Source organism: Labeo rohita, chromosome 2 (assembly GCF_022985175.1).
Source record: "Labeo rohita strain BAU-BD-2019 chromosome 2, IGBB_LRoh.1.0, whole genome shotgun sequence".
NCBI classification, from domain to species: domain Eukaryota; kingdom Metazoa; phylum Chordata; class Actinopteri; order Cypriniformes; family Cyprinidae; genus Labeo; species Labeo rohita.
The window spans coordinates 9883144-9896506 of record NC_066870.1 but is presented as its reverse complement, the minus strand read 5'-3'; the positions used below and the strand labels follow the sequence as shown (position 1 = coordinate 9896506).

Sequence of the window (13363 nt, the reverse complement as noted above, 5' to 3'; positions counted from 1 at the left end):
ATGTATATCTGCATTTTAGGAGTTAATTAGGAGGATTAGTGTACTAATTTTTCACACAGTGTATTTATTGCATACTAATTGCAACTAAAACACATTTACTTAAAATCACAGGGAAATGTATCATACCTGGTTCTGTTGTGATAAATGTATTTGTAGTGGTTTTTATTATAGTTTCTTCTGTTTCTTTTACAATGAAATAACCTATACATAATGTGTTGAGCCTGTTAGGTGTGCGTGGTACCATAAATTAATTAAATCAGTCACTGATGTAATTTCATCTTTTATGTGTGCGCTTTTCTTGTATACTTTATTTAATTTGTTTTTTTTTGTTTTTTATTGGCAAGTCATTGGAATTGGCACTGCCACTTTTCAGGCTATTTGACCATTTTGAACATAATGGTTTTAACTGGGGGATGTTTTTAGTGATTGTGTATTTTTAATATTTGAAAGAATGTCAACTGTACTAATACTGCGATCAACTACGTTTTTTTTTTAGAGGTATACTGTGAAAAGCATGATGCTTTTAAAGGTCTTTTACGCTGTGGTTCCAGATGCTCAACATCAATAAACACTGATGTAATTTCTCTGACATGTAAAATGATCCTGTCCATAAATCTGAAAAAGCTTTTAAATTCAACTTGGATTTGCTTTGATATCACTTGCGCCTTGCCACAGCTTGCATTTGGAACAACTTTTTATGGAAACCAATGTATAATTGCGATGACGTTTTTCTTTTCTTTTTTTTTTTTTTTAATTATTACAAAGGCTTTTACCCTTTGTGGTCTGTCATCCATCTTCACTTAATTACTTCTTTAGTTCTTCTAAACACCCTTTTCACATTCCGAAGAACTGTTTTGATTAGTTGAAGTGTCTTATTAGTTTTTTGCTTAAGTTATGCACTGGTTTACTTATGTAATGAAGTTGTAGTCAGTTTGCATGGTAGAACTAGGGGTCTTTTTTATTTACCAATCAATGTTTTTTTTTTTTTTTTTTTTTCTGCAAGCTAGCATTGGATTTTGGGAGCAAACTTATTAACCATCAAAGTTTGTTTTGATGAGCCAATGTCATAAACACTAAATTCGTAGTAAATATCTTTCTTCTCACATCCTCAGGTGTTACAAAACTGTCACCATGGCAACGGATATTGGCTCACCTCCCCCGGTTCTTCCATATGCCTCGGTTCCAGCACCAGGCACCTCGTCAGCTGTTCTACAAGAGGCCAGACTTTGCACAGCAGCAGGCTATGCAGCAGCTCACTTTCGATGGCAAGCGCATGAGGAAAGCTGTGAACCGCAAGACCATTGATTATAATCCGTCTGTCATCAGACATCTTGAGGTATAAGCATGACAAAATGCAATGTGTGGCAGTGCAACATCTGGCAAATGTAACATCTGGCAAATTATTCCATTTCAGAATCGATTGTGGCAACGAGATCATCGAGATTTCCGTGCTATTCAACCTGATGCAGGCTGCTACAATGATGTATGATTCACTTCTATAATGGTTAATTCTTACATTTTTTTTCTTCAAGTTAATGTGTCTCTCTCATAAAATTAATTTCTTTTTTGCAGCTTGTTCCTCCAGTTGGTATGCTTAATAACCCTATGAATGCTGTTACGACAAAGTTTGTCAGAACCTCCACCAACAAAGTCAAATGCCCTGTGTTTGTTGTGCGGGTAAGTGTTAGGTTTTTGTTTTAAAAATTATGCTAGTTTGATGCTTTGTGTGTTGAAATTCATCATTTCGCTGTGTAACCCATGTACAACCTACTCCTTTGCTTATTCTAAACCGTTCCCTACTCTTTTCTTCCCTTCTTACAGTGGACTCCTGAAGGCAGGCGACTTGTAACGGGTGCCTCCAGTGGGGAGTTTACCTTATGGAATGGGCTCACATTTAACTTTGAGACAATTCTGCAGGTAACCAGAGATCATATTTTAGATTTGTGGCACACTACCCTTACCTCACAACCTCAAAAGCTAGCTAAAAGGTCCTTATTCATTTACCCCTTTTTCTTTTCTTCTAATAGGCTCATGACAGCCCTGTCAGGGCAATGACCTGGTCTCACAATGACATGTGGATGTTGACTGCCGACCATGGAGGTTATGTGAAGTACTGGCAGTCCAACATGAATAACGTCAAGATGTTCCAGGCTCACAAGGAGGCGATTAGAGAGGCCAGGTCTATACACAATCTACCATTTTCTGTAGTTAACCCAAGCCTGTTACTGCTCCTGCAGGGGCAGTGCTCTGCCTGTAGGGGGCTCTCCTCAGTGCTGTCAGTTCTGATATACTCTTCCCTGTGCTGCTCAATGTTAATGTCCTTTATTATTGACACGTGTGTGTTGTTGTTGCTGCAACACTGCATTTATTTGTCACCTGTGGCTTTTGAGTTATGTATTCTCATCTTTTATATACATAACCACTATGTACAGAAAAGGTGTATTTTCACACTTTTAAATAAAGCATTCCCAATTATTTATATTCTAAAGTGATGACATGCAGTCTAGAAAAAAGAAAAACGTCCGTTAAAAAGACCCTCAGGGACTAAAGTGTATGTTGGAGGGGGCTTTTTTTGAGCCTCCATAGTAGGGGAGCTGGATGCATGTCCTTGCACTGGTCTATTTGTAGGAAACGTACACAACTCTTAAGTTTCAGTTCACAGTGGTTTCCCAGTGAGACAGGAGCTGTGCTGCCCCTACTGGCCATCAGAGTCTTTGTCTTTCAGTCAGTTCCTAATAAAAATTCTGCCTCTAAATAAAGATTTCTAAGAATAAATAACTCAGATATTCACTTTGATACAGCTCTACGGGTATTAAATGCACATGGCAACATTTTCATCCACATTGAAATCCAGGTTTATAATTCACTGCCATTCCCGTTGGTTTTGTCAATTCAGACACAATGCAGAGCGTACAAAATCCTTTCTAATGCAATAAAATGCAATTTCTTCAATATTTTTAAAATTTAAAAAGGAAGCCACAAATTTAAAGCCAGTTATCATACAAATGGCTCAGGGGTTGAAGTAAAACAAACTGAAGAGATGCTTTCGCTCTTTCAGTGGTTTTTTTAATTTTTTTTTATTATGCATTATCATGCAAAAATTGAGTGCATAGTAAGAACATCTAAGCACTGTGGGTAATGTTTGTACTTTATGGTGTTAGGTGGAGTGATACTTCTGCCTTATTTGTGTGTAGAAATAGTAAAATAATGGTGTGTGTTTGGAGGTCAAAAGAGTGAGTTGGTGAACTGAGGCAGGCTCAGTTTTGCCAAATGTTTGAACCAGCTTGTGTGCGCTCTGGACAGAAGAGCAGTCTGTGTAGGGATGACTGTTTTTGAAACATACATTACATTTACTAATTGAACTAAAGTGCTCACACCATTTTCTGATGTTGTACAGCAAGGCTCAGAGAAATGTGCAGTCAGTGTTAAATATGTTGTTCATTTTAGCTAGTGGTATTAGAGATGCATTTAAGCATGTTATGATAGAACTGTTCTGTAGAGCAAGTTGTCTGTTAAGGAGATGGATGGTTCCTTGTCAGATCCACTCAAATGGCCCCCGCAGGGTGTAAGGTGTCCACCCTACAGATAACTGCTATGTTATCCTTCATTGTTGATTCTCTCCCTACTGTGTCTTCAGTTTCTCTCCTACGGATAATAAATTTGCCACTTGCTCTGATGATGGAACTGTACGCATCTGGGACTTTCTGCGCTGTCATGAGGAAAGAATTCTGAGAGGTATGTTATATAAAATGTGGAGATATTCACAAATGCTGCCCTTTAAACATAAAATTACACTCTCATCTGGGTTCACAAACAGCGTCTTCACATTACCTTTCACACACATCTGCAAATGTTACCATGGGCTGTCAGTATCAGTTTTGTGTTCTGGGTTTTTTTTTTTTTTTTTTTTTTTTTTTTTTTGCTTTTACATGGGTCTGCAATTTGTTTAAATATTCATTAGACCTTGTGTTTGATATTGTAACTAATATTTGACTGATCAAGCACTAAGTAATGATAAAGATACAGTTCTCTGTATGCTGACAGTATTTGTACATTTCATGGGATGCATTTTCTTTCTATTGTATTAAAAAAAAAAAAAAAAAAAAAAACACTTTTCTGCACACTGTTTGCTGGTTGTGCCTAGCAACCATCTGTTTTGTGTATTATACTCATATTTACTAAACATACTTGAGTTAATATTGTAGGACTCTATTGCTGTAATACTGCAGTCAAACAATCTAAAACAATCATTTTGTAGTAGAAAAGTTTAGATGTCTTTTCTCAAATAAAATTGTTCATTCTTTCATCAATCCTTCAAACAGATTATCAAATCGAGTGATGATCAGCAGTCTAATAATCTTGCTTTTTTTTTTTTCCTGACACAAAAGATTCTTATAATTACACATTAACATTATCTCTCAATGTATTGGTATTAAATGCTACACTGTAGTACAGGATTGAATTAAAATGAGTTCAGTTAGCATATACCTTTTTTTTAATTTATAATTTGCCTAAAAAGTGATTATATATACTTGTATATGTACTTTTTTTTCTGTACTTAAAGGGAAAAAAGTGATCCTACTCACTTATGTTGTCTTTTAGTTTTAAAAAAAAAAAAAAAACAGTTGTTCCTTTTGGCATAATTTACAATATTTAAAATATTTGCGTTTATTACAATGCAATGAAGATGAGGTATTGGTCTCTTTCAAAACTAACAACATGTATAACTATGTAGACATGTATAACTTGACCTGTACCATTTGAAGAAGAGGGGAAAAAATTACCTAAAATGCACAGATATCATCACGTGATAAACTACTTATTTCTAATAAAACTGTAAAAAAAGAAAAAAAAAAACACACACACACAAAAATACAATTTTGTAAAACTTTTGAGAATCAGTTTAGAGATGATGACTGTCTGTGTGTTTTTTTTTTTTTTTTTTTAATACTTTTATTTTAGTTCAATAACAGTACCAGTCGAATGTCAGACTTATTGTTTGTTTCTTTTATGCACAAGAGAGTGTGAGTAAAGAATCGATGTGAGTGACTGGATATGAAGCTTTTCTGGTAAAATAAAGATTAAAAAAAAAAAAACCTTGTGCTTAATACCTGTACCTATTAATCCAGTGGGATAAAACTCCCTGAATTCTATTTTTGGCACTTAAAAAAAATTCAGATTTAGGACTATAATCAAATAAACACAATGTGATGTGAAAAATGAGTCTTTGAGCTATGGCACTGTCCCATTTGCAGTGATCTGAACTTGTATCAACAATAGGAAACAGGACTTTCAGTCATGATTTTTACATTAATAAAAAAAATGTATCACACTGATTTTCATTAAAAAAAACCAAACACATTCTTTCACAACAGATATTTTCGCTCATTTTAAGTGTAGACCGTGTTAATTTATCTTAATCAAATAAAAACAGCTGTCAAGAATTCATGCAGGTTCACCCAGACATTACGAATACGAGTCTCATGCCCTCTTAATTGTTTTTGTGACAATCAAATGCGCTTTAAAATAACGCCACCTATATTCGCTAGTCATACCTTTTTTTTTTTTTTTTTTTTTTTTTTTTTTTTTTTTTTTTTTGAGAGTTGTAATTTTGCAAATTCAGTGGCTTGAGACTCATTTAGAAAAGATGTTTAATCCAATACAGTTTTTGTTCTGGCTGTTACTTAGCTTGTCTTTGCTTATTATAGAATTGTGATTGAATATTAGAGCGTAATATTGCTTTAAAATACACACACTCATTCAAACTTACATGTGTTTCCAGGTCATGGAGCAGATGTAAAGTGTGTCGATTGGCATCCCACTAAGGGCTTGGTCGTGTCCGGCAGCAAAGACAGCCAGCAACCTATCAAATTTTGGGACCCAAAGACTGGACAAAGTTTGGCAACACTGTAAGTTAGCAAACCGCTGTAAGACAGAAAATTATTGCAATCTTTGTTGCCTGTGCACAAATGGTTTGACAAGTGTTAACAGATGTAGTTGCCATTTAACAACAAAAAATGTTGCTGCATTGCAAATCTTGGTTTGAGTTTGAGTACTTAAGTAAGAGAGATTAAAAAGGGCTGTTGATTGTACCATTGTGTTTTGTCCTCAGACATGCACATAAAAACACAGTCATGGAGGTGAAGTGGAACCTCAATGGCAACTGGCTATTGACGGCATCACGTGACCATTTATGCAAATTGTTTGACATTCGCAACCTCAAAGAAGAGCTGCAAGTTTTTAGAGGACATAAGAAAGAAGCCACAGGTATAATCCTAATGAGAATGTGTATTAATCTTGTGCAAGTGAAGCGGTGTGTTGTATACATATACGTTTTCACTTTTTGCAGCTGTAGCTTGGCACCCAGTTCATGAAGGCCTGTTTGCCAGTGGAGGCTCTGATGGATCACTGCTATTTTGGCATGCAGGGTAAGCACTGTTCAGATCCTCTCTGTACCGTATAACCATATATGGCAGCATTAATCAAAATATAATACTATGTGAAGTTGTGTCAGATTTTGTGTTATTTGACTGCTAAAGTTGTTAAAATATTTTGCTAGTGTGGAAAAAGAGGTGGGAGGAATGGAGATGGCTCATGAAGGAATGATCTGGAGTTTAGCCTGGCATCCACTAGGCCACATCTTGTGTTCTGGATCTAACGACCATACCAGGTAAGTATGTGTCAAAAAACATGCATATAGTATCCAAATGTGAAATTTCACAAGGCTTGATAAAACAGCAAAAAAAAAAAAAAAAGCATGTTATTGAACACACTCCTTTATTTATAGTTCAATTTTAATACATGCAGTTAAGTAAATGGTCAAAAAAACAAAGAAATTAATAATCATAAACCTAAAATGCTCTGGTTTGCATAGACTGTAGCTCATTGCTCTGTGATCACTTCCTCAGCAAATTTTGGACAAGGAATCGGCCAGGGGACAAGATGCGGGACAGATACAATCTGAACTTGTTGCCTGGAATGTCAGAAGATGGAGTGGAGTATGGTTGGTATTCCTTAACCTCTTGCAATTTAAAAGCCTTATAGAGGATGTACATGTGAATTCATAATGTTTTATTTTGGGTAATTCTAGATGACATAGAGACCAATAGTGTTGCAGCCATTCCTGGCATGGGGATCCCAGAACAACTGAAGGTTGCCATGGAACAAGAACAATCTGGTTAAGACACTGATACATGCATAATCACTGTCAATATTTATTGAAGTTCAAATTGGTTGTTTATTTATAATTGGTGGTTTGCTCAGGCAAAGAGATGGTGGCAGAACCTGAGATGAGCATTCCAGGGCTAGACTGGGGAATGGAAGAGGTCATGCTGAAGGACCAAAAAAAGCCACCGACTAAAAAGGTTCCTTATGCAAAGCCAATTCCAGCTCAGTTTCAACAGGTCAGTATGATAATCTTATACGTAGCTCTTGGTAGCACTACCAGACAGGTTTTGGTCTTGTGAGTTATAATTTGGCTAGATGTGTGTTCCTCAGTTTTTGATTTACTCAATAGGCCTGGGCAGAGAATAAGGTTCCAGCGATGCCTCCTGGAGAGGTTCCAAAGGAAAGGAAGGACGAGAAGACAGTAGACGGCAAGAAGAAGACACAAGCAGAAATTGAGCAGGAAATGGCTGCCCTGCAGTATACAAACCCAATGTTGCTCGAGGTCTGCAAATACAATTACATATGTGACCCTGGACCACAAAACCAGTAGTAGCACTGGTATATTTGTAGCAATAGCCAAAAATACATTGTATGGGTCAAAATTATTGATTTTTCTTTTATGCCAAAAATCATTAGGATATTAAGTAAAGATGATGTTTCATGAAGATATTTTGTAAGCTACCTACTGTAAATATATCGAAACTTTATTTTTGATTAGTAATATGCATTGCTAAGAACTTAATTTAGACAACTTTAAAAGTGATTTTCTCAATATTTAAATTTTTTGGACGCTCAGATTCTAGATATTCAAATAATTGTATCTCAGCTAAATATTGTCATCCTAACAAACCATACATCAGTGGAAAGTATATTTATGCAGCTTTCAGATGATGTGTAAATCTCAATTTTTGAAAAATTGACACTTATGACTGGTTTTGTGGTCCAGGGTCACATATACAGCTTTAGCATTGTGCTGTAAAACTGTGAATAGAAACTGTGTTATGCATTTACTTGTATACTGCTTAATTAATTAAGAAATTATGTTTTTGTCCATAGCAACTGAAGATTGAACGAATGGCACAGCTACAAGAGCAGGGAATGCCTCCCCCTGCTGGGCAGTCAGGGCCAATGCCCCCCTTTCCAGGACAGGGTGGTCCAATGCCCCCTCCAACACAAGGCTTCCCTCAGTCCATGCCTCCACAACAAATGCCACACAACATGCCTCCAATGGGGCCAGGTGGAATGCCTGGTCCTTTCCTACCCCCAGGCCAAATGGGTCCACCAGGACCTCCCATACACCAGGGTCCCCCTCCTCAGGGCATGATGGGTCCAGACATGCATGGACCTCCACGTCATCCAGGCGCTCACAGGAACTTGGGACCCCAGGGTCCTCCTGGCCTGCCACCTGGCCCCAGAGGCATGCAAGGACCTCCCCCAACAGGAATGCCCCCAGGTTCTGGTGGGCCTCCAGCCAGTATGATGGGACCACCACCACGAGGACAGGGGCCATCACAGGGAGGTATGATGCATCAGGACATGAGGGGGCCTGTGCCTCACGGAAACATGATGGGCCCTCAAGGACCCATGCCAGGGAGTATGATGGGCCCTCCACCCAGGACTCATGGTAACATGGGAAATATGCATGGAATTGGGCCTCTTCCAGGGGGTATGCATGGACCACCAAACAACATGCAAGGGCCGCTAGGAAACATGCAAGGACCACCAGGCAATATACAGGGCCCGCCACCATATATGCAAGGCAAACCACCACACATGGGTGATGGAAACCGTGGACAGTTCAACCAGGTGAAGAAACACATCCATGAAAGTTTAGGACAAAAAGATGTCACTGAATAAATGTCAGGGCTAGATTCTATTGCTGAAATGTTGTGCAAATCTTCCAGGGACAGAATCCTGGGCCTCAGCCAATGATGCATGGGATAGGACAGCAGGGTCCTAATGGGAAAGGTAATACTCAGTGAACAATTGTTTTGGGAAGAAAAGTTATTTATGTGCAAGATAATTTAATCAAGGCTAGTAGTATGTTAGAGTTAACAGCAACTTGTTTACATTTTCCCTTTCTGTTTGTGTCAGGAGATGGTCCTCGAGGACCACCTAACCACCACATGGGACCCCCACCGGAGCGACAAGGCCCTAGTCAGGGCTCAGATGGAGGACAGTACTGGGGTGATGATGGAGGTTATCAAGAGGGCTGGAGAAGAGGCTCTGGAGGTCCTGGGCAGGAATATTCTGTAGGTCACAGAGGAATCTCTGGAGGCCCATGGGAGGGCCAGGAAAGGTTTTCCTCGCATGATGGAGAGTATATGGGACATGACAGGTATGTTTCATTCTGTACAATGTAAACTTTGTAAAGCTGATTTTGTAAAATTTCCAGAGTCCTGTGGATTAGAATGTGAAATTTGTGCCCGTTGACACATCTTTACAGGTATGATGGGTATGAGGACTCTGGTGAGGAGTTTGACCAAAGGCAGAGACGACCACCACATGGAGATGACTCGTAAGTGTTATGTGCCACTTGAGATGTAGTCCACAATTTGCTTTACTGTGTTCTGACAGAAAGAAAAAAGTAACTAATTCAAAAAGATTCCTAAGATTGAAACACTAGTTTGAAACACAAACTAAAGACTGGGGTATGCTTCTGTTATGTCTCGCAGAAATTTGAGTGTTCAAGTCTTTTAAAGTATACTATTTTAATCATCAGCCTGTACAGACATGTTCAACAAAGTCTATGACTGCTCACTATGACTGCTTTATGAAACTTTACCTGTCCCTGCAGAATATGGTGTTCATGCGCAGTTGTCATCTTTGTATTCAGATATCATATGACCTCCCTTTCTCTTGCTTTTTGTAGCATATTCCATCTTCTTAAACTGGTTCTTAAAAGCAAACTTGAGTGTTGGTCCACCAAAAGTAAATTTACTTGATTCCAAGAATAGGATTAATCTTACAAACATTTATAAGCAGAATTATTTTATTTCTCACCAGCATTGTCAACTGATAGTTTAAATACATGATCTTTATTGTCTGGATCTGAATGTGCAGATACCGGAGGGCTGGCCCGAGTGGCCGTGGTGGAATGGGCGGCTACCAAGATGAGTATGGTGGAGATGAGAGCTTTGATTCTCAAGAAGAAATGGGCCAAGGTTGGGGAGGAAGAGGAAGACCGCGTGGTGGGCCACCAAGAGGAGGTAAAATCTTTTCCATTCACCTCTCCGTCAGCTCACCTTGCGTCCATTTAAACTGAGGTGTCAGGTTTGAACATGACATCTTTCTTAGGTGGTGTAGGAAGAAAGGGACTTCTCCCAACTCCTGATGATTATCCCTGTCACTATGAAGGAGGAAGAAACCAGGAGGGCTGGGAGGGAGGGCGAGATTCAGGTAGAAGCGCATGAAGGGGATGCCAATAAATGTTCTTGTTGTTGCAGTGCAGTTAGACATGCTTGAGCAAATTTCTATTCTTTCACTGAGGCCATAAAGCTGAGTGCACACTACATGATTAGCCCACATTTTCTAGTCACAGACGATTTTTGAGATCTGCAACAACCAAAAATAAAATAAAGCCAAATTGGCGTAATAGGCTAGTTAGGTATAAGCATTCCAATATGTTTTATGGCTCAGAAACAAAAGCAGTGTAGAGAGAGCAGTGACAAGGAAGGACCAATAAGAAGGTGACCAGTGAGAGTGACCAATGAGAAGAAAACCATGGGATATCTGTTTACATGAAGTATTACATAATGTTTTACTAAAATATTAAGTATTACTAGTAATATGAAATGTATATGATAACAGAATATAGTTTATAGACATCCAGTGTTTGTCTTAAAAAACTTAAAAACAAATGGAGCCTAAGACTGCCATTATGGTAGCCACTTGAAAAGATTTTGTTACTTTTTTGGATGTTTTCATGAAATAATGATCTTGTTTCAGGTGCAAATCGAGTGTACATTCTCTACACTTGATATAGTGTCTCCACCTGTGCCTCACAAAGATAATAATGTTGTATAGTATTACAAGTAAAGCAGTTTGTGTTGTTTTTTTTAGTCATGTAGTGTACACTTGGCATAAGCATTAAATAAAAGTGTTGTATAGTTCAAGCTTAACATCAAAGATGCAACAAAATTCATGCTGGTGTGTATGTGTGTTCAGGTCATGAGAGTTATCGAGATGGTCAGCGGCCAGACCACAATATGCATGACAGTTCTTCTCCAGCCAGTAGAGAGCGTTCCTCCTCTCTACAGGGCATGGATATGGCCTCACTTCCTCCACGCAAACGGCCATGGCATGACGGACCAGGCACTGGTGACATGGACTCCCCTGGTGCAGGGCCTGATGACAGAGGAGCAGGTGAGGGATGTTTAAGTGACAAAGATTTGTTAAATGTAAAACACGAGGCATTCTGCATACTTATATTATCCAACTCACCATAGGTCGACCATCACCAAGAGACGAAGGTGGGTATGGGCCTCCATCACGGGGAGGAAGAGGTGGTTGGGGCCGTGGTGGGCCGCCCAACCCAGGTGTTCCTGGTCCCAACGTGGGTCCAAATAGCAGGCGAGGGGCTCCCCGTGGTGTTATGAGGGGAGGTCGTGGACGGTAGGAATGGTCACACCCGTTTTACCAGACAAAATAGGGTAAAACCGACTACAGTGAGGACTGGTTAAACAGAGAACCACATATGGCTACAATACCAGCTTCTTTGAGGGTCTGAACAATTATGCAGGCTTGGACCGATATCTGGAAGCACTTCAGTAAAATCAGAACAGAACCCTGATTGGTGGCTAAGGTTAAGCTATTGCTGTATGATGTATTGGACAAAAGGTGGTGGTGGCAGATGTTTTGGATTACATGCCCCTCTACTTGGTGTACACATGGTACATGGAACTTGTTCTAACCTTTACATCACCACTGAGAATAACAACTGATGTAAGAGGGGGCTCCTCATGGCCTGGTGAGAAACATCTGTACTGGACTAATGATTATGGTCCAGGAAGCTTATTTGTGATGCATGGTACAACTCTGTAAAACCTTGAGACATCCCTTCCCTGCACTGAGCAGCTGACCTGCTTTGTGATTCACTTGGACAGCGGCAGCTGAATTTGTACCAGCACCTGAACCCCTTCTGTTTTTTTTTGTTTTTTGTTTTTTTTGGATTTGATGCTTCTAATGTATAAGACACAAAATGATTTGTGCACCATTGAATTCCTCAGTCAGATTCTGTCCTCCAGCAAATGCAAGTTTATCTAGGTAAGGGCCAATGTTGAACTGGCATCATCTTGTGGACTATGTTTATTACTAAGTGGACTCCTGAATGTTTCATTCCCCCAATGTCTCAGCGGTGTTTATTTAATTTCATTTTTATGTAAAATAATGGATATAATCTTTCTGTAACCTTACCAGGCTACTCTGAGTGACAAAGTTGCAGACTTTGTTTCTGTGTGTACAGTTGGTCACAAAATTTGTCATTGTTTTGTCCTTTTTGTATGAAACCATAATAGACTCTGCAAAATTTATGTAAACTCTGTTTGCTCTTGTCATTTCTTTTTTACCCACTCCTTAGTGGTTTTTCTGACACTGATAAGAACTCTTGAAGGTAGCAGTGTCAGTCCTGATTCTGGAGATCTACCTTTATTTTCTGCATTCCAGTATAAGTGTGGTCTCTCAAGCCTGAGATTCTCTGTTGGTCACTTTGGTTTTATTGTGAATTTTCAGGGAGTTCACAACATTTCAGTTATGCAGTGTAACTGGGTACTGTACATTAACTTGCATTTCCAGCACCTCACAATTACATGTGTATGACTAGAAGTCAGTGGAGCGAAGTCAACAATGACTGCCCTTTAGTTCCAACCCTGTAATCCAATTTGGTTTTTTTGTTTTTTTTCCTCTCCCTGCTTTGAGAACTCTCCTGACCAGATTTTACGTAAAGCAACGATCTCTAAAGCTATCTCCTGTGACTTTTGTCCTAACCAACTATGCCAAATGGCACAAATTTTTGGTGTTTATTTCTGCATTACAGCATTGGGTAGTTCTGCCAACACTAAAACACATTTTCAATAGAAGGTAAGTGTTAGTTTTACATTTATTTGCAGTGTTTCATGCTGACAAGGTCTGTTGCATTGAATGAAGCACAGCTCACTTACAAGTCACTTAAAACAAGTAGCTTTTTTGCTGGTCCACA

General features: G+C 38.9%; 1 protein-coding gene across 1 annotated transcript; it reads left to right on the top strand.

Annotated features, from left to right (window-relative positions):
- The first annotated feature begins 1115 nt into the window (after window positions 1-1115).
- Window positions 1116-12709, top strand: wdr33 (WD repeat domain 33). Its single transcript, XM_051122302.1, is given in 23 exon segments — window positions 1116-1155; window positions 1157-1336; window positions 1415-1483; window positions 1573-1677; window positions 1822-1917; window positions 2028-2179; window positions 3638-3735; window positions 5783-5909; window positions 6113-6267; window positions 6350-6428; window positions 6560-6670; window positions 6909-7003; window positions 7091-7177; window positions 7264-7403; window positions 7517-7669; window positions 8224-8973; window positions 9072-9135; window positions 9262-9505; window positions 9614-9685; window positions 10231-10376; window positions 10465-10566; window positions 11335-11532; window positions 11616-12709. Coding segments are annotated over 23 exon segments (3417 nt in total). The 5' UTR covers window positions 1116-1131; the 3' UTR covers window positions 11786-12709.
- The last annotated feature ends 654 nt before the right edge of the window (window positions 12710-13363 follow it).